Genomic DNA, 22566 nt, shown 5'->3' with positions numbered 1-22566 from the left:
GCCTCACTCGTGTAGACCGTGTGGTCTGCAGAGATTTCTTTTGTTTTTATTTAATCGAATTTGTATATTGTTCACAATTTGCAACACCTTCTAAGGTTTTCACACTAGTTAAGGCCATATAATCTTGGTCTTTCCTAAATGTACTTATGACCAAAAGGCGATTGTGGTAGCTGAAGTCCAGAGTTTTTGTTTTTCATGCCTTTTGCGTTCTTCTGGAGATATTTCCATAGAAACTTTCATCCCATAACAAATATTTATCTATATCAAATTGAGAAGTGAAATATCAACTTTCATGAATTCAGCTTTAAACAATTTTTTTTAGTGTAACAAAGTATTTTATTATATCTAAAAACAAAGATTCTGTAACTTACCAAACGAAAGCGTTGGTACGTTGATAAAGACAATAACAAACACAAACACACACACACACACACACACACACACACACACACACACACACACACTCACACATTTCAAACTTTCGCAACCCACGATTGCTTCATCAGGAAAGAGGGAAGGAGAGGGAAAGACGAAAGGATGTGGGTTTTAAGGGAGAGGGTAAGGAGTCATTCCAATCCCGGGAGCGGAAAGACTTACCTTGGAGGAAAAAGGGACAGGTATACACTCTCGTTAGCTCGCACGCCACACACACACACACACACACACACACACACACACACACACACACACACACACACATGTACAGACACAAGCAGACATATATGTCTGCTTGTGTCTGTATATGTGCGGATGGATTGTGTGTGTGTGTGTGTGTGTGTGTGTGTGTGTGTGTGTGTGTTTTATTGTGTCTATCAATGTACCAACGCTTTCGTTTGGTAAGTTACAGAATCTTTGTTTTTAGATATATTTTCCCCATGTGGAATGTTTCCCTCTATTATATTCAAAGTATTTTATTAAAAATTTTCATCCCCTATTCAACTCCTTTTGGGGTTAAATTTCTAAATACACTGTAACATGCTTGCTTCTTCTTCTTTTTCTTTTCTGTAGTTCTAGCTTCAAAATTGCCTTAATACTGACATACTTTCAAAAACCCTTTCCTCCCCTATTTCACGGCCTTAGGGGTGGCGTTTCAGACAATGCCTTCTTATACAATGTCTACAGTATAAGATACAGACCCTCTGCAAACATTTTTATCCTTACCAGTTTGGGCCAGGTGATGAGTCAGTGAATCAGTCTGACAGTATTTCACCCCCTTCAGGGGTTGAATTTCCAAAAATATTGAAACACACATTTCCATCTCTAACCAAGAAGCCAAATACCAATTTTCAATGATTTAGCTTTAACCAGACGTTTTCTCAAAAGATCATGTTAAAAGTGCATGCGATTTTACAGTAAAATGCAGACCTCTGCCATACTTGCAATAAAATCTAAACTAATGCATAAAGGAACGTAATTTTTTTTAATTTTTAGGGAATGCTGCTGGCTACAGTAATATGTGCAATACACATTGTCAAAGAACATATTTTCAGAGAAAAAAATTATTTTCATGATGGGGTTTATTGAAAAAAATTAAAACTTTGATTTCAGTTTATTCTGAGACCCATCAAATGATGATATACTCAAAAATTTCAGGTATATATAGAATCTCTGTAGTTTCCTTAACAAAAACACCATAAAGGAATACAAATTTTTTTTATTTCACTAAGGAAAAAATCAAAAAGAACATAACATTACAAAAAAAATTGTTTTGCTCTGAACGTGTTCTCACTTCTTCAGTCATAAATCACTGACAAATGTGAGGTTGCAGTTACGACAACTACTTGCTCACATGCTGACCAACACATGAAGGATGCAGTCCTTTCTTGCAACAAACACATACTGTTCGTGAACGCCGCTTCTTATCCTTCGTAGAACAAACACTACAGTAGCGTTCCTTTCTCCCTGGAAGAGTCTCTACACCATATACTGTTGGAGCAGGTACATTTATATCTATTGCACTTGTGGTTGCAGTCCTTGCCTGAAACCACTGTTTAGAAAGTTTGCAAATGACTATGCTGTTAAACTTCAGCCGTGTCAGTGGTTTGTCGCTGGGGTTTAGGCTTTCCTTATACAAAACATATGCATACAGCAACATCCTGGCAATTATGCTGAACACTACCTTCTTCCACATCTTGACAGTCCTCCTCTCATCTAAATAGCAGTATGCCATCATATCAGATGAGTCAATGCCACCCATATACTTATTATATCAAAAAATAACATTTGGTTTCTTGACCGACTGTCTTATTGCGAATTGTCTTTTCTGGTGATGTAGCAGAGGATGATGTACTCAAAAGGAGGACTGGATTTCTCTGCGATTTCTTCTGTCTGAAGCCACAGAGAAGTATAAAAGATTTCTTGAAAAACTTTAGCTGACCTACAGCATAATTCGACAGAAGACCACTTGGCAGGAATTTTCTGTTTCTTCTAATTGTTCCCTTTAGATAAGTGCCAACTGAATACAGCTTTTCTGCCAGAGGAATAGATGTAAAAAAGTTATCGCAAAACACGTGGTAACCTTTTTGCATGTAGCTCCCAAGAGCTAGTAGTTTCATGACGACTACATATCCCAGGCCATTCTCTTTTATTTCGTTTTTGTCATCATCACTTTTTGCACCACGGTACGCATAAAACCCTAGGCAGTAATTTACGACTGAATCACACAGCATCCAAAATTTGACTCCTCATCTGTGATGATGTTTATTGGGAAGGTACTGGATTAGCTGTGAGTGCGCCTTTGTCCTAACAAGACTTTCATCGACACTCAGTTGCTGGTGTGGAGTGTAATAGCGACGGAAAACATTGTTGGCAATATCCACCAACACTTGAAATTTGGCTGTTGGATCATATAATGGGTGACCAGGAGGGTGAAGTTTCGAATTGTCTACAAAATGGAAAAACCGCAGCAACAACTGAAACCTGTTGCGTGAAAACATTTGCGAAAACCACTGTGTCAACAGGTTTGCATCAGTTGACCAGTAACTAAAAACGTCGGTTTTTTTATCAGTCCCATATTCAAAATTACTGCTATAGAAGCCCTCATTTCTGCTACAGTTGTTGGTTGCCACTGTTTGATTCTCGAATTTGGCGATAAATGCATGGACTGAATCACCTGGCGAGCGTATCTGTTAGTCTCTGTCATCATAATCGTGAAAAGCTGCAGCGAGAACAACAAATTGAAAAAAATAAATTGGTGTGGCGTTTGCTGGTATATGTTTAGGGCCTGGTACTTCTGCATACACAAAGCTTGGAGGAAGTGGATTATCTGATGCCTCATCCATTACTTCAACAAAAGTATTTGCACCGCAGTTTAGTCGTGTTTGGTCGTCGTCGTCGTCGTCATTTGCTGACGCACAATCGTCACTTGAAGAAGAAAACGACGAGTCCTCTTCTCCACCTGACATCTCATAATCTGATTCACTTTCTGCAAATTCATCTTCACTTCCACTACTTATCATATTGTCTAAATCACTTGTATCGAACCGCAACTTCTTACTTGACGACGCCATGCTGCCGCGAAATAGTCGGTAAATAAACACCACCAGAGAAGTTTATTTTACTCGAAATATCGCACTGACAATCGAAAAGAAGATCGATATGCTGTGCCTTCGACCTTCCTTCTGCGTCTTGGCTAGGAAATACTAACAACTTTGCCTTCAAGCCCGGAAAAAATGAATGAGAAGGGCATCACGATCAGATCGTTACTGGCATTTTTCGCCGAAAATCTGGATCACGATCAGATCGTATTTGGCACTAAAAGGGTTAAAAGGGTATTCTCAGTAAAATATTTTCAAAAAACATATCACCCCTTTGGGGGTTCAGTATCCAAAAATGATGTGTATGTTTTGGTTCAGTATCCAAAAAGTGTATGTTTTATTTCTAACAGAGGAGCCAAATACAAGTTTTCACAGACTTAGCTTGAAAAATGCTAGCACAATGAAATATTTCCATAAAAACTTACATCCCCTGTTTTACCCCCAAATTTCCAAAAACAGTGAAACATTTTTTTTCCGTAGATATAGCTTTAAAAATGCTTTCATAATAAAATATTTTCATAAAAACTCTCATCCCCTGTTTCACCCCCTTAGGAGTTCAATTCTAACATGTATTTTTTTTACTTGCAACCGAGAAGTCAGATACGAGTGTTCGTAGATGTAGCTTTAAGGATACTTCAAAGATCTTTAATAATGATATATTTTCAAAAAAACCTTTTACCCATTATTTCACTCACATAGGGTTAAATTTCCAAAAATGCTGAAATATGTGTATTTCTTTATTTCTGACCAAGAAACCAAATACCAATTTTCTTAGGTTTAGCTTCAAAATTGCTTTAATAGCAACATTTTTCAAGAAATGAAAAAGTCATCCCCTATTTCAACCCATTAAAAAAAAAAAAATCCCTTCTTATATGATGGCCTTCTCCAAATTTCAAGCCTGTATCCTTAGCAGTTTGGGCTTGGTGATGGAGTCAGTGAGTCATTCAGTTAGGACATTGCCTTTTATATGTAGAGATTTCAAATTTCACCAGCTTTACATTTATATTCAGCCATACATACGTGTAATTCTGTTCAGCCCAAATTATTGACAGTTTGTCTTGCCAAAATGTCACAAGAGGAAGGATTTTTCAAATAATCAAATTAATTTTAGTATCATATTATGTGAAACCTTTATTAGGAGGAAACATTAACATTTTGAGATCGGGTATTCTGCCAGATATCAGCATCATTCATGCACAATATTTCTACAACGTCTTTCATCATCTTTATTAAGTGCTACCTGAGACTGCTAGTTGAGTGAAATGGGTCAAGTACTGGACTCGTTCCACTCGATGAGCAGTCTGTCGGAGGTAGCATCTGCTGAAGGTAGTGAGTCACATTTCCAGATATTGTGCACAAAATTTGCTGATATATGGCAGAATACCCAACACTTCAAGATTTCAACAGATCGACAGGAAAGCCTAAAGAATAACAGGAAATGTATTTCCTTCGCAGGTTAGTTTGGCTAAGCTGTACAACTTGCTTTAACACCAAAATTGAGCTAGGGTGTTTCCTGCATTGTGGAATAATGATTCCTGATATGGCTCTGCACTAATGTGGTATTTTGCCCCCCCCCCCCCCCCCCCCTTCCACACACACACACACACACACACACACACACACGAACATAAAAGAGAAGTGTCTGAATTACAGTTTAGTAACGTAATTGGAAAGAGGCAGAATTGCAGACTAGACTTATATTATTGACCCATTATTTCTCAACAAAATCACCACACATGAGACAAAGGACAAGTTTGATTTTCAAAGACACATGCTGTTCTGGCAATTCTCACTATGTTTCTTTGACAAGTAATCCAGTTTGTGTGTGTGTGTGTGTGTGTGTGTGTGTGTGTGTGTGTGTGTGTGTGTGTATGAGAGAGAGAGAGAGAGAGAGAGAGAGAGATGAACAAAATTAGTTATTTTACTAGTTAAATGACTTACCTGTTAACTTTAAAAGGTATTTGTGTCATTTTCAATTTGTGTATTTATAGCTGTGCAAATATTGGTCCTGCTCATTAAGTTGCAAATATTGGTCGTGCTCATTAAGTAACTTCTTAACATTTTAATTTGCTTTTTGTTGATATTTCTGTAGAAGGAAGTTTTAATTTTAATTGAAATAACTTGTTCCTAGCCGAATTCCATGCCTACCTAAACTACTGTCGCTCATTGCGGTTTGAAGAGCGGCCTGACTATTCTTACCTTCGTCAGCTATTTCGGACACTCTTTCATCGTCAGGGCTTCACGTACGACTATGTATTTGACTGGAACATGCTGAAATTTGTGAGTACCTAAAGGAAACCTAGAGAGTTGGTTCTTAAAGAACTTAATTAGTTTTTTCAGTTAAAAGTAAAATAAGTTGTTATTTAGTTGTGTTAGCAAAGTACTTTCGATACATGTCAAATATTGCTTTTATGTAGGGAGGATCTAGACACGGAGGACCAGAAGAACAGCAGCGTGAGCGACGTTTTACATCGAGAACAGCTCAAGGTGCTACAGGTCCTGCTGTATGTACAGGGGCTGCAGCAGGAGGAGTTGGTGCTACTAGCCGTCGCACTCAGACACCATTCGATACAGTCAATACTCCCCCAGGCAATGCTCCTCCAGTTACCACAGCAAATCCTACAACTGGTGAGTGTCATCTACTGCCACTAAGTAATTCATTTGTGAAAATCTAATATATTTTCTCTTACTACAATTCTGAAAGTTTCTCAGTACCTTGAGTGATAATGCATTTTTTGTTCAGGCTCTTCTGTGCCTTTGTGATAGTGAATGTCTATTCTAAATACCACATATATCAGCCTTTGAGTGTTTATTTTGGCTTTATTTCCGTAGATTCAAGTATTTGTGACAGCTTTCTTTTATCATTACTTTATTTCCATAAGAATTTTATATGTGGCAGATAGTACATTATTACAACAATCACAAGCAAAAATCTGTCTTACCATTATATAATCTATCTGATACCTTCTAGTATCTCCAGGATTCTTCCATGTATACAACCTTCTTTTATGATTCTTGAACCAAATGTTAGCTATGTTTAAGCTATGCTCTGTGCAAAATTCTACCAGACGGCTTCCTCTTTCATTTCTCTCCCCCAATCCATATTCGCCAACTATGTTTCCTTCTCTCCCTTTTCCTACTCTCGAATTCCAGTCCCCCATGACTATTAAATTTTCATCTCCCTTCACTACCTGAATAATTTCTTTTATCTCATCACACATTTCATCAATTTCTTCATCATCTGCAGAGCTAGTTGGCATATAAACTTGTAATACTGTAGTAGGCGTGGGCTTCGTGTCTATCTTGGCCACAATAATGCGTTCACTATGCTGTTTGTAGTAGCTTACCCGCACTCCTATTTTTTTTTATTCATTATTAAACCTACTCCTGCATTACCCCTATTTGATTTTGTATTTATAACCCTGTATTCACCTGACCAAAAGTCTTGTTCCTCCTGCCACCGAACTTCACTAATTCCCACTATATCTAACTTCAACCTATCCATTTCCCTTTCTAAATTTTCTAACCTACCTGCCCGATTAAGGGATCTGACATTCCATGCTCCGATCCATAGAACACCAGTTTTCTTTCTCCTGATAACGACGTCCTCTTGAGTAGTCCCCGCCCGGAGATCCGAATGGGGGGCTATTTTACCTCCGGAATATTTTACCCAAGAGGACGCCATCATCATTTAACCATACAGTAAAGCTGCATGCCCTCGGGAAAAATTACGGCTTTAGTTTCCCCTTGCTTTGAGCTGTTCGCAGTACCAGCACAGCAAGGCCGTTTTGGTTAGTGTTGCAAGGCAAGATCAGTCAATCATCCAGACTGTTGCCCCTGCAATTACTGAAAAGGCTGCTGCCCCTCTTCAGGAACCACACGTTTGTCTGGCCTCTCAACAGATACCCCTCCGATGTGGTTGCACCTACGGTACGGCCATCTGTATCGCTGAGGCACACAAGCCTCCCCACCAACGGCAAGGTCCACAGTTCATGGGGGTAGGACTGTTATGTTATGACTGTGGTCTGTTTGAACATCATCTGTGAGGAAACGTGCATAATTACAAACTGTTATGTTATGGTTTGTTTAATTATGTACGTTTCCTCACAGATGATATTCAAACAGTCCACCGTCATCTTCAATGCATTTTGCCGCTCTTGTAGACAGGTGTTGTGTTGCCGATTGGAGCTCAGTTTTGCATTCCTTTACCTAGGCACAGGCATATAACATATGAGTGAGAAGTACCTCTCTTGTGTCCATTCTGCACTTGTAGACGTTGTTCTTCAGACACCCCCACAAACAGTATTCCAGTGGGGTAAACTTGGGTGACCTCGGTGGCCAAGCAATGACTCCACGGCGACCAATCCAACATCCAGGATACGTTGTGTTGAGATACTGTGTCACTGGCTGTACAGAATGTGTAGGAGCTCAGTCATGCTGAAAGTACATATGAGCTCATGTTGCCAAAGGGATATCCTCCACGTATTCTGGTAACACATTTTGAAGAAACTCGAGATACAGTGTCCCAGTAAGATGGTTATCTAAAACAACTGGACTGATGAGTCGGTCTTCAATAATACCGCACCATACGTTGACTGAGAAACGTCGTTGAAAATTCGTTTCCACAGTAGTGTGCACATTTTCACTTGCCCATACATGAGAGTTGTGCATGTTGTTGATTACGTTGCAGGTAAATGTTGATTCATCAGTGAAAAGAATACGTGGAATTAATCGCTCATTGGCAGTAATGTATTGACAGAATTCTTGCTGGGTGGCAGCATCTCCTTCATGCAGATGTTGTACACTCATGTTTGTGGAATACCAAGTTGGGCAGCAATTCTTCTAGAGCTAGTAGTAGAGTTACATTCCACTGCTTGAAGAATGTTCTCAACTTCATTAAGAGTTTGTTGTACAGGATGTTCAAAGACATTTACAGTGGGAATCATACCATGCTCACGCAATCCGTGGAACACCCTGCTAAACACCTTGCTATCTGGCACTCTGCGATTCAGAAATCGTTGTTGGTATTCTTGCACAGCAGCTCTGGAATTCCCATTGGAAAAACCATAGATAAACACCATGTCAGCATGCTCTGCATGTGTGAAGATCCGTGGCATTTTCACTACGACAAGCACTGTTGGACTGAGACTTGAGGTAAACAACTGCACCATGTGCAAGTGAAGTGCATACTGACACAGTTAGTAAGGACGACACTACATGTTTCCTGTTCCTAGTTGTTTTCATTGATTTACCCAAAAATGGTTCAGAAAAAGGAATATGTTTATTAGGAGTTTTTTTGTTTAGACTCACCACTAGCATGACTCCTCAAAGCATGTACTTTTCCTCCTGACTCGTCCTGTATAATCTGAAGGCGATGAATTATCGCAATGAACTGAAGTATGAGATGTCACAAGAAGCTAACAGTGCAGCCCCGTGAAGTTTCTCAGCATCAGTCGCAGCCACACTGAACAGAAAATGATACAGACTGTCAAGAAAATGTAGTTTGATTTTCTGTCTACAAAGTAAACATGGTGAAAACATACATAATGTGAAAGGGCATGAATTATCCTACAGAACTTCCGTATCAGGTGTTGCTAAATGCAAACAATGCAGTGAAATACTTGCAGTTTCTCAGCAATACTCACTGCCATCTGGAACAGAAACTATCAGAGATCTGACCATCTTCACTAGGAACTGTTCACTTCAAAACTACGTATCTTGAAATGTATTTGTCCAGTGTTAATAAAATTTTAATAGAACAATGGAAATTCCAGGTAGGAATATCAACAGTGTAAAAAAAGATAGATTGCTACTTACAGTTTTAAAAGACACGTTAAGCTGCAGACAGGCACAATTAAGACACTTACATAAATCTTTTGGCCACAGGCTTCATCAGCAAAAGAGAAACAAACACCATTCATACACACAAGCAAGCATACCTTGTGCACACGTGACCACCAATCCCGAGATGCTGGAGATTGAAGTCACGTGTGTATGAGTGGTGTGTGTTTCTCTTTTGCTGATGAAGGCTGTGGCTGAAAACTTGATGTAAGTGTCATTTACTTGTGCCTGTCAGCAACTTAATGTGTCTTCTTTACAGTAAGTAGCAATATAACATTTCCTACATTGTTAAGATTTTAATAGGTTATAGGCTCACATATTGGTAGTATAAATCTCAAGTTACAGAATTTTCCTGTCACAAATGAAAAAGTTCATAATATAGTTCTAAATTAATTTTTTCTCAGCCCACAATAAACCTATAACAGAAATGTTGGATTGGTTTTGGAGTTCTTTCAAGGTTATCAGAAACTGCAAGCACTGTAATGGCACAATGTCATAATGATTTTATAAAGGTTACTTAATTGGATAGCAGCTGCGACAGGGTTAATTTCGCATGTGATGAGTTTGAATTCAGCTGCACTGCCATTGTGGGAAAAGAAATAGTATTGCAGAGTATAAATTTATTCATGTAAATTTGGGGAGCTGAAGCAAACCAGTTGGGTACAAGAGGCACTTTTTCCTGATGTTCTTATAAAGATTGATTATACAAGGGACGCGACATATTAGAATTCTTCTGAATAATTGCACGATTTATGAGCATCTTGTTGGTTGACTTAATAGTACCATCTAATGATGGGATTCTGCATACTCATTTTATCATTTAAGTTTAATGAGGGTCCATAAATGTCAATGTTTATCTTGTTATTGTAGGGTGGGTGGGTAGGCAGGCAAACAGGCAGACTGATTATTGCCATATCTGTGTAACGTGCCCAATGTTTGTTAATGCAGTATATGGTTGTCTGCATTTTTTAATCTGCATTTTCAACTAGTCTGACAAGGGGAGGCCGCCAACTGTGAAATTCAGATTCGATTCATACTGCGCATAATAAACGCTCATGGCCAGAGGTGTAATGTGGCAAAGCACCAAGATGCACTTCTCAGCCGTTGTTGAGAAAATCGACAGTTAAAAGAAACCGTTGCGGTGAAATACTCTCTACGATCAATAGTTTTCCACAGCGTCGTGGCGCAGCGGTAAGCGCTCGGGTTTGTAATCCGAAGGTCGCCGGGCCGAATCTCGCACGATGCAACTTTTTTTTTAGTATTTGTTTTCTGTAATTCAAATATATATATATATATATATATATATATATATATATATATATATATATATATACAATTCCCGGCGATCTGTTGCAACAATTATGCATATAATAAGTTGTTGAAAGTCGTTTGTCGTGGAAAAACTGGCGACTTCGAACATCATTATGTTTTCCGCAAAGAAAGTTGTATTTCACAAATGTTGTTAATTGTCTTCATAATGTTAACCACGTATAGTTAACGGAAGAGGTAGAAACGATATTCCGAAACGAATACGTATAGCGTAAGTCAAACGTTCGAATTAGAATGGAGACCCTACGAACACAAATTCGCTGTGGCAGGTATGAAATATAAACTCAGTTACTCGCTCGTTACACTTGAAGGGCAGATGTTGAATGGGCCGAAACGAGCCGCCGCATAACAGCGTAGTTGCCTGCTAACTTCGAAAGAAGGTAGATGCGGTCCCTAGCGCAACTTATAACATCGTCGATAGTCAGTGCGGAAGGGAGAGCTTTGGTACACCCTGTTAAAAAAAAACGGAAAAATGGAGGAGGTACAATTGGATAGCTATCTGCCTTCACCAACATGCATAAGCAAATATATATATTTGAATTACAAAAAACTAATAATAAAAAAAATTGCATGGCGCGAAATTCGATCCGGCGACCTTCGGATTATGAACCCGAGCGCTTGCCGCTGCGCCACGACGCTGTTGTGAACTATTAATCGTAGAGAGTATTTCACCGCAACGGTTTCTTTTAACTGTCGATTTTTCTCGACAACGGCTGAGAAGTGCATCTTGGTGCTTTGCCACATTACACCTCTGGCCATGAGCTTTTATTATGCGCAGTATGAATCGAATCTGAATTTCACAATTGGCGACCTCCCCTTGTGAGTTATTTACATGTATTGACTCTTTCCAATTTGAAAGTTGTCCTGAAGCAACATATAACTTGGATGCCCTATTATATTTAAATTTCATAACTACAGCAGTACCATAAGGGGTATGTGTCAAACGGCATGGTAAACAGACTATAATTTTTATGCAGCCACCAAATTGCAATACTGAAATATGTGTTAATCCAACTATTTTCACATGTGTCACAATGTATTATTGTAAGCAACATCATAGGAATACTGGACCACCACTGTCACAATATTTGTTACAGATTCGGTTAAGATATTGAAGAAATATATGATGAGAAAAAAGAAATTATTCAGATGGTTAAGGGAGACGAAAATTTGTGTAGGGGGGACTGGAATTCAATAGTAGGAAAAGAAAGAAAAGGGAAAAATTTATAGGTGCATGTGAACTGGGAGAAAGGAGTGAAAGAAGAAGCTGCCTGGTAGACATTTGCACAAAGCATAACTTAATCATAGCTAAGCTAACACTTGGTTTGTGTGTCGTGAAAGGAGCTTGTGTATGTGGAAGCGACCTGGAGACATTGGAAGGTTTCAGATGGCAAGACAGAGATTCTGGAACCAGATTTTAAAGTCAGGGTGTATACGACCCGGGAAAAACCCGGGAATTTTTCGGAATTCCGGGGAATTTTCATTGTTTTAGCTTTCGGTTAAATTTTTGTAATTTTGACTGCAGAATTGATTTTCTAGCAAAGAACGTTATTGTATCCTGCTACTGGAGAATGATACTGCAGCAATAAAATATAAACGAGAGGGAAAAAAATAAAACTTTAGTGGCAAAGGAAATGTGCAATTTACAATGAAACCCCGTGCATGCACAAGCGTCTGCGAATAGCAAAAATATGTCAAAGGCCGTAGGGCGCATACTGTAATTCTTCGTAACAATGAACTGTTTGCTATGAGCATGACGTCACAACTGTTTACATTAGGTTTGTTTGACCAATTGCCAGCGGTCTGTTGCGCATGCGCATTTGACTCGCGTATAAACAGTACCTTCTCCCGCGTCCCGCTATGGTGCTACTTGTAGTTTGGCTGTTAGCTGTATCGGTAGTAGCTGCAAGCAGCCAGATGCAAACGAGAAATTTTTTTCTCGCGCTCCCTAGCTGCCAGATTCGCGCTTGCACAGAGTTGTCTTGAGTTGTAGTGGGGAGGGGGTTAACCTGCACGTGAGCCGTGTTTACGTTAAGTGATTTCGCTGCTTCTCTTCGTTTACAGCTTCCACGTCAAATGAAAACAAAACGTATTTCTGTAGCCGTGAGCTATCAAGTGAATTAAAATACATTCACATAATTACGGAGGGCAAAAATATATTATTTATTTCAGTTTTCTGATTTTATTTTATTTCCAAGTTAGTAGCAGTCAGGCATTAATCGCCTTGCAGAACAATGAAGTTATTTTTGCAAGTTTGCTAAAGAAATTTGGCTTGATTAATCTTTCCGCTGAGACGATCATTTTATTTGAAACGAAGTGTTTCATTCTACAGTACTGTTCGCTGAATTTCAAGTGCACGTTATCATCTTTTCCCATGTATGGCATTATGCCATAATAAAGAACCAAAAATGAGATCGTATAGTACTGGTACTCCAAAAAATTTACATCCCAAAAACCACACTGATAAGCTTAATATCAGATGGGCCCTGCTTCATTGTGAATCTGGAAAAAGCCAATTTGCACTTCAAGCTGAGTTTTGCATTTTAGTATGGTTTACGAAATTCCGATGCTCTTTGGAGTATCCTCTGATGCCCTGTTTCTTTTATGGTGTAATCTAAGCTCTCTTATTGCTTTATACACACGAACGTGCGGGCTACCTACACCACTGCAGTTGCACACGCACAATAATGTCTGTTTTCTGGCGCTCTCTGGCAACTGGTAAATCGAACCTATTTCTAACAGTCTCCAGATAGTATTGCGAACGGTGGTTAGAAAAGCGTTACTTTCAAAGTAAATTTCTTTTTACCCAAGATGAATTATGTGACGTGTGAGAAAGTGGGATGGATATCTAAATCACAGAGCGTTCGAAACTGAACACTTTGAGGACCAGCCACTTACTAAAATTTCGAGCCGCGAGACATTTATGTCATAATTTTAAATTTACTGGCACATTTGTGTGATGTATCTTAAAGTATAACACACGAAGAAAAAAAATCAATATTACATGTGAAGGCTTAGCTTCTGTTGTAGCGTGTTAATCTTAGAGACCAATATTATATGTGAAAGATTTCTTGTAGATATACGGTACTGTGTACGTTTATATAAACCGTTAACTTTTCCTCTTGTGTGTTCGAGCTATGTAGCAAGTGATGTTGCTATTGGCTGACTAAAACACGTGTCCTATGCTCTGAATAGCTGCTGTCATCGTCTGGCGAGATCTCGTGGCTTGAGATATGACTCGCTTACAAAAGGACATCGCAACCTTGGTTTCAACGCTCTGGAAACTAACGCGCTGTGTTTGGTGCAATTCGAATTATTACTTTCGTAATACGAAAATATGCAGCGTATATGTTGCTGCAAAACAAAGGTCTTTCCAAAACTTCTATGCCCCCCCCCCCTCCCCCGGGAAGTTCTACGCGATTGTATAAAACGTTAACCATTCAAAGGATTGATAAGTTTTTATGGTTCCGAGGGAAAATCTACGGAAAACGTAATGTCACTTAGCACGGAAAAAGTGTATTTTCGCCCGGGAAAAAGCATATTTTTTAAACGGGATATCCGGGAGAAATCCGGGAATAATCCGGGAATTTTTTTTCCTTGTCCCCGTATACACCCTGAAAGTGTAAGACATTTCCAGGAGCAGACGTGGATTCTGACCACAACTAATTGGTTATGAACTGCAGATTAAAACCTAAGAACTTGCAAAAATGTAGGAGACTAAGGAGATGGGACCTTGATAAGTTGCAAGAATCTGAGGTGGTTGAGAGTTTTAGAGACAGGATTAGGCAACAATCAACTAGAACAAGGTAAAGAACTACAGTGGAAGACAAATGGGTAGCTTTGAGAGATAAAATAGTGAAGACAGCAAAGGATCAAATAGATAAAAAGACAAGGCTTGGTAGGAAACCTTGAATAACAATGAATATTGAACGTAATTGATGGAAGGAGAAAATACAAAAATGCAGAAGATGAAGCAGGCAAAAGAGAATACAAATGTCTAAGAAATGAGATTAATAGGGAGTGCAAAATGGCTAAGCAGAAATGGCTAGAGGACAAATGTAAAGATTTAGAAGTATATTTCACTAGCGGAAAAATAGATACCACATATGGGAAAGTGAGAGGTTTTTGGAGAGAGGAGAAGCAGCAGTATGAATATCAAGAGCTTAGATGGAAAACCATTCCTCTGAAATCCTGAGTGTATCAGTGATAAAATTCAGGAAGCTAGAGATTATTTACAACTTGTACAGAAACCAGACAGCAGTTAAGAGTTGAAGGGCGGAGAGGGAAGCAGTGGTTGAGAATGGAGTGAGACAGCTTCATAGCGTACCCCTGATGTTATTCAATCTGTACATCGAGCAAGCAATCAAAGAAACCAAAGAAAATTTTGGAATAGGGATTCAAGTCCAGGGAAAAGGAATAAAAACTTTGAGATTGGCTGATGACATTCTAAGTATGTCAGAAAGCGAAGGACTTGGAAGTGTGGTTGAACAGATTGGACAGTTTCTTGAAAGGAGGATATATGATGAACATTAGCAAAGACCAGTCAAGGATGGTGGAATGTAGTCGAATAAAATTAGGTGATGCTGAGGGAATGAGAAACTTAAAGTAGGGGATGAGCTTTATTTGGGCAGTAAAATAACAATAGCCAAGTAAAATGTAAACTAGCCTTGGCAGAAAAATGTTTCTGAATAAGAGAACATTGTTAACATTGAATATGGATTTAAGCATTTGTATGGGGGGAAAAAAACATGGACAATAAACAGTTTAGACAATAAAAGAATATAAGCTTTTGAGATGTGGTGCTACATAAAAATGCTTAAGTTTAGATGGTTAGATGTAACAAATGAGGAGGTACTGAATAGAACTGAGGAGAAAAGAAATTTATGGCATAACCTGGCTAGAAGAAGGGATTGGTTGATTGCACACATTGAGACATCAAGGGATCACCAGTTTAGTATTGGCAGTGAGCCTTGAGCAGCCACCGGTGAAGTATAAGTGCAGCGGTAGTGCAGCAGAAGTGCAGTAGCAAGTCACATATTTAGCTTTCATATTTGTTTTGTAGTTCGATTCTTAATTTCTTTCAGAGTGTTTGTGTGCTTGCATGTTTAATTACACAAAATCCTTGTGTATTCTCGTATTTGAGAGGAGTTATATTGCTTATTGATAGCTGTAAAGTATAAATTCGTGGAGTCGTTAGTCAGTTGTTTGTTTTGGACAGTCAGTGCTTTCTGTTGATTTCGTACAGTCAGTTAGCAGCAGACAGAGGCCAGTGCAGTTTCATCTGTGCTTGCAGAGTGACGTGTGCGAGCAGCAGTAGCAGAAACTAGTTGTATATTCAGTTTTTCGTATTAGTTCCGCAGGTTTAATTCAAATTACTTTGTGTGTTTGTGTGCTTGCGTGGTGAAATTTTTTGAATCTTTGCGTATTTTCGAATTAGAAAGGGGTAGTATCAAATTTTAATAACAGTAGAGTGTAACATCGCGTAGGCATTTGTCATTTGTACTAAGACAGGGTAGGATCGCATTGTAATATCTGTATAGTGGTGTAGTCGTGGTCATTTTGATTGCTTAGTTCGCAAGTAATTGTTCATATATCGTAGCTCAATCTGGCGCTGGTGACGCAACTGTGCAGTCGAATATTGCTGTTTTATTAGTCACAACTCTATACGTCCAGATATTAGCAGTAGGATGGATAGGGTGTGTGCGGGTGCAGGAGGAACTGGCCACAGTTCGCGAGCAGCTGAGCGTGCTGTTGGCCACGGTCAAGTGCCTTCAGGCTGCTGCCTTGGGGTGCAGAGACAGCGGAGGGTCTGGTGCGTCGCTTGAGTCGCCCCAGGTGTCGCTTACTGCATCCGCTGACTCAGCCGCCAAGGTACCTTCTAGTGTACCTGGTGCGTTGGGGTCGCCCTCACCTCAGGGCGAGTGGCGGAGTGCAACACGTTCACGTCACTCTCAAAAATATAAGTAAATTAGCATATAATAAGGAAAATTACAATAAAAAATTCTGACAAAAATATAAGAAAACATTTACAATTTGGTATCGACAAATCCGGTAGAAAATAACATATCTCCCAGATCCATTACAAGCACCATACTTCACTTATGCGAGGACGATCAGAATCTCCTTTACAGAGAGTAGAGTATCTTTCCATTATATCTTTACACAAGAAAATATTAAATCAACTTCATGAGACTTGGCTGAATATGGCGGCAGCGGCTGCTGCTGCTGATGATGATAACGCTATCTTTAATCTGAAGACAGGTTTTATGCAGTTCTCCATGCTACTCTACTCTACCCTATGCAAACCCTGTCAACTCTGAATAGCTACTGCAACTTACACCCTTCTGAGTCTACTTACTATATTCGTCTCTTGTGCCCCGTCTACAACTTTTACCGTGCCCCCTCTCACCCTACATCTACATTTACATCCTTACTCCGCAATCCACCATACGGTGCATGGTGGAGGGTACCTCGTACCACAACTAGCATCTTCTCTCCCTGTTCCACTCCCAAACAGAACGAGGGAAAAAGGACTGCCTATATGCCTCTGTACGAGCCCTAATCTCTCTTATCTTATCTTTGTGGTCTTTCTGCGAAATGTAAGTTTGCGGAAGTAAAATTGTACTGCAGTCAGCCTCAGATGCTGGTTCTCTACATTTCCTCAGTAGCAATTCACGAAAAGAACGCCTCCTTTCCTCCAGAGACTCCCACCCGAGTTCCTGAAGCATTTCCGTAACACTTGCGTGATGATCAAACCTACCAGTAACAAATCTAGGAGCCCGCCTGTGAATTGCTTCTATGTCCTCCCTCAATCCAACCTGATAGGGATCCCAAATGCTCGAGCAGTACTCAAGAATAGGTCGTATTAGTGTTTTATAAGCAGTCTCCTTTACAGATGAACCACATCTTTTCAAAATTCTACTAATGAACCGAAGACAACTATCCGCCTTCCCCACAACTGCCATTACATGCTTGTCCCACTTCATATCGCTCTGCAATGTTACGCCCAAATATTTAATCGACGGGACTGTGTCAAGTGCTACATTACTAAAGGAGTATTAAAACATTATGGGATTCTTTTTCCTATTCATCTGCATTATTTACATTTATCTATATTTAGAGTTAGCTGCCATTCTTTACACCAACCACAAATCCTGTCCAAGTCATCTTGTATCCTCCTACAGTCACTCTACGACGACACCTTCCCGTACACCACAGCATCATCAGCAAACAGCCGCACATTGCTATCCACCCTATCCATAAGATCATTTATGTAGATGGAAAACAACATCGGACCTACCACACTTCCTTGGGGCACTCCAGATGATAACCTCACCTCCGATGAACACTCACCATCGAGGACAACGTACTGGGTTCTATTACTTAAGAAGTCTTCGAGCTACTCTCATATTTGGGAACCAATCCCATATGCTTGTACCTTAGTTAGGAGTCTGCAGTGGGGAACCGAGTTAAATGCTTTCCGGAAGTAAAGGAATATGGCATCTGTCTGATACCCTTCGTCCATGGTTTGCAAGATATCACGTGAAAAAAGGGCAAGTTGAGTTTTGCAGGAGCAATGCTTTCTAAAGCCATGCTGATGCAGGGACAGCAACTTCTCTGTCTCAAGGAAATTCATTTTATTCGAACTGAGAATATGTTCGAGAATCCTGCAACAAACCGATGTTAAGGATATTGGTCTGTAATTTTGATGATCCGTCCTTCTACCCTTTTATATACAGGTGTCATCATCATCATCATCATCATCATTTAAAACTGATTATGCCTTTCAGCGTTCAGTCTGGAGCATAGCCCCCCTTATACAGTTCCTCCATGATCCCCTATTCAGTGCTAACATTGGTGCCTCTTCTGATGTTAAACCTATTACTTCAAAATCATTCTTAACCGAATCCAGGTACCTTCTCCTTGGTCTGCCCCGACTCCTCCTACCCTCTACTGCTGAATCCATGAGTCTCTTGGGTAACTTTGCTTCTCCCATGCGTGTAACATGACCCCACCATCTAAGCCTGTTCACCCTGCGCTTTTTTCCAGTCGCTCGGAACTTTACGTTGGGCAAGAGATTCGTGATAAATGCAAGATAAGTAAGGAGCCAATGCAGTAAAGTACTCTCTGTAAAACCAAATTGGAATCTCATCAGGACCTGGCGATTTATTTATTTTCAACCCATTCAGCTGCTTCACAACCCCAGGGATGTCTATCACTATGTCCTCCATATGGAAATCTGTACGAGACTCAAATGGCGGTATGTTTGTACGATCCTCCTGCGTGAAAGATTTCTCAAATGCTAAATTTAAAATTTCAGCTTTTGTTTTGCTGTCTTCCGTTGTCAGGCCAGGCAGATCAGTGAGTGACTGGATGGAAGCCTTCGACCCGCTTACCGATTTTACGTAAGACCAGAATTTCCTTGGGTTTTTAGCAAGATCTTTTGCTAAGGTATGACGGTGGTAGTGGTTGTATGCTTCGCGCATCGCTCTTTTTACAGCAGCACAAATCTCTACTAACTTCTGCCTGTCCTCATTCTCCCGATCTTTCTTGTACTGCAAATGCAACTGTCTTTGCTTCCTGAGAATTCTCCGAATTGTGCTGTTAAACTATGGTGGGTCTTTTCCATCCGTAACCCACTTTTTCGTCACATACTTCTCCAATGTGTGATTTACAATATGTTCAAAATTTGCCCATAGTTCTTCCATGTCCATTGTACCGGAAGTAAAAGAAGTCGAGTCATTTACTAAGTGGGATGCTAACAACTGCTTATCTGCTCTTTCTAGTAAGAATACTCTCCTAGCCTTCTTGACCTACTTTTTAACTTTCGTAACCATAGTCATAATGACATCATGATCACTAATCCCTGTCTCAACACTGACACCGTTGATGAGGTCTGGTCTGTTCGTGGCTACCAGATCTAAAATATTTCCATTACGCATTGGCTGTCGATTTAGCTGCTCAAGACAGTTTTCGAATGTGTTCAAAAGTAATTCACACGACGGCTTGTCTGTACCACCTGTAATGAATCCATAGACATCCCAGTCTATACTATGTAGGTTGAAGTCGCCTCTGACTAATATAGCATGATCCGGGTACTTCTGCGATACAGAGTGTAGACTCCCTTTGAATGATTCTAGGACTGCCACAGTGGAACCTGGTGGACAGTAATAACACCCAAAAATTAACTTTATTTCTCCTAGCCCTGTAAAACGTGTCCAGATAACTTCAGAATCACACTCTACTTCGACCGCAGTGGACACAATATTTTTGTCAACTGCAATGAAGACACCACTTCCTACGGTGTCTAATCTGTCTTTCCGATACACGTTTCAATCCTCACTAAATATTTCAGAATTTCCTATCTCAGGGTTCAGTCAGGTCTCAGTCCCGAGAATAATTTGCGCGCCAAACGCTTCCTGGAGGGCAGTAAATTCAGCAACTTTATTCTGAACACTCTGAAAATTTACTGCTTATATCTTGATAGCTGAAGTGTCTTTACACTGAGCACGTCCTGATTTCCCTACCTGCACGTCGACTGGTGAGTGTTCATCAGGACACCTCACACTACTGCCTAGCCTAAAAAAACCCCATGTGCACACCACAAGTACTCTGCTACCTGAGTAGCCACTTCCTTTGTGTAGTGCACCCCTGACCTATTTAGGGGCGTCCTACAATTCCCCACCCAATAGCGCAAGTCTAGAAATCTGCATCCAAGACCGTCACAGAGTCGACGAAGCCTCTGGTTGAGACCCTCCACTCAGCTCCAAACCAAAGGACCCCGATCCACTCTGGGAACGATGCTGCAAATAGAGAGCTCTGCTTGCACCCTGCGTGCGAGGCCAACGGTCTTCACCAAATCCGCCAGCCGTCTGTACGAACTGAGGATCGCCTCAGAACCCAAGCAACAGGCATCATCGGTGCCGACGTGAGCAACTACTTGCAGACGACTGCATCCCGTATGATCGATAGCCGCAGGCAAGGCCGCCTCCATATCTTGAATGAGGCCCCCCGGCAGACAAACAGAGTGATTACAATTAGTAAATGTGACGAAGAATATCAAAGAGACTGATTACAAGTGGAAGCTTGTGTTTTGTGTATAATGTCTTTGACGCTGGAGTCGTCTTTGACTGTAGTCAGTCGGCAGTGAACTCGTGGCGTGTTTTGACGGTAGAACAGTGTGCAGGTCGCCGTCATAATAATTTGGAAGTGAACAGAAAAAAAATTAATTATGTTACTACTTTCTTTGTATAAACTTTGAGAAGAAACCACATTCGAAGAATTGGTATTTGAAGCACCAAAAATGAGGCAAACGCATTGAACCAGGTCATTTCTGCAGCCGACAAAACTGCAGTGTGGAATCATACTTCCACTAGACAACTGAAGCCAAGACAAATATCGCCTTGTAAACATTTCACGGAAAAGGTAGTGTCATGAAATATGCCAAATTTAAGTAAATAAAAAATAGTGAGCGTATTTCAACTGGGGACCGTAGCCGGGATATTGTGGTCACGAGATCTTCAACAGTGCTACGAGGAAGAAATTTTTTTGTGTTAATACCAGTTTTTTCAGAATGTGTGTTACAGTATTTGTGTTCATCAGGAAGTAAAAGTTTTGGAGAAGAAATGTTTCAGCAAAAAATATAATTTTCGACAGAAGAAGTAATTTCAAGAATTTCGGTCAACATTCGCATGAATGGAAAACGTGAATTTGCAACAGTAGAAGAGTGTTCCAGATAAGTCATGAAACCCTCGTATTTTGTTAAAACAATCTTTTTATCTTGTTTTGTATTGTTGTGTATAAATTTTTTTTCTTCACAATGTAATTTAATAGACTTCGAAAATCAGGACAGATCGAATGAAACAGAAAGAACCGATCAATTTGATTTAAAAAGTTTTCTTGTAAATTTCACAAAAGAAATTAAACAATCAGTTGACGACAATAAGACTTACTGGGATGAAAAAATTGATTTTTTTTTTTGGTTGCAAATCCAAGCAGTCAGTACCCAAGTGGGCGATCTTTCGAACAGAGTGGCAGTGTTGAGGAAAAAATTGAATCTGTGGAAGCAAAAGTAAATGAAATTGATGCTAAATTGAGCGATGAAATTAATACTGTAAAAAATGAGTTACTGGCAGATAGCGAAAGAAATTTAATTGATTTTAATGAGATAAAAGGGGAAATTAAAAATTTGGACGAGAACACACAAGTTTTAGTAAAAAATGTAGAACAAGAAACTGACAATCGTTTGGTTACTCTAGAAAAAAAAAGTAGAGTGCAATGATTTAGAAAACAAAAAATCTGTCAAAGAACTTAGCGAAAAAATTGAAAGTTTTGACATTGAATTTCAAAGCAAAAATCACAGTGTCAACACATGCAATCTTGTATCTAATATTTCAGTGAAGCACTTTTCGGTAGATGGACCCTTACATCCCGTTGATTTTATACAGTATTGTAAGGATTGTTTTTTACCTCACTCACCACATGATATGAAAATTAAATTTGTGAAAAAATTCTTGGAAGGGAAGCTTTGACTTGGGCAAACCAGATTGTAACTGTGGGGATGACCTTTTCAGAATTTGAATCAAAATTTCTGGAAAATTTTTGGGATGATCTTAAACAAACTAGAATCAAAAGTGAATTTTTGAATGGGAGAAACTATAGAGAATCAGATGGGAACATGAAACAATTTTGCAAAAGTGAACTTCAAAAACTTATTCATTTAACAAAACCTTTGGATGACTTGATCTAAATTGATACCTTAAAGAGAAGATTGCCATCAGCAATGCAGTTGAGTTTAGTTCATTGTCCTGATAGTAATGTTGAGCAGTTTCTCAATTATATTGAAAAGTTGGATAGGGTA

The 22566-nt window shown here is 39.6% G+C and overlaps 1 protein-coding gene across 2 annotated transcripts in view; it reads left to right on the top strand.

Annotated features, from left to right (window-relative positions):
* Positions 1–22566, top strand: part of LOC126163141 (casein kinase I-like) — a 182948-nt gene that overhangs the window by 71779 nt on the left and 88603 nt on the right. For both annotated transcript variants that reach the window (XM_049920066.1, XM_049920065.1), the window contains exons 7-8: positions 5668–5816; positions 5954–6164. In XM_049920066.1, the coding sequence (XP_049776023.1) occupies positions 5668–5816; positions 5954–6164 (360 nt within the window). The remainder of the gene's footprint in view (positions 1–5667; positions 5817–5953; positions 6165–22566) is intronic.

The sequence above is a fragment of the Schistocerca cancellata genome, chromosome 2 (genome assembly GCF_023864275.1).
Source record: "Schistocerca cancellata isolate TAMUIC-IGC-003103 chromosome 2, iqSchCanc2.1, whole genome shotgun sequence".
In the NCBI taxonomy this organism is placed as follows: domain Eukaryota; kingdom Metazoa; phylum Arthropoda; class Insecta; order Orthoptera; family Acrididae; genus Schistocerca; species Schistocerca cancellata.
This window is presented reverse-complemented; position numbering and strand designations above follow the sequence as displayed.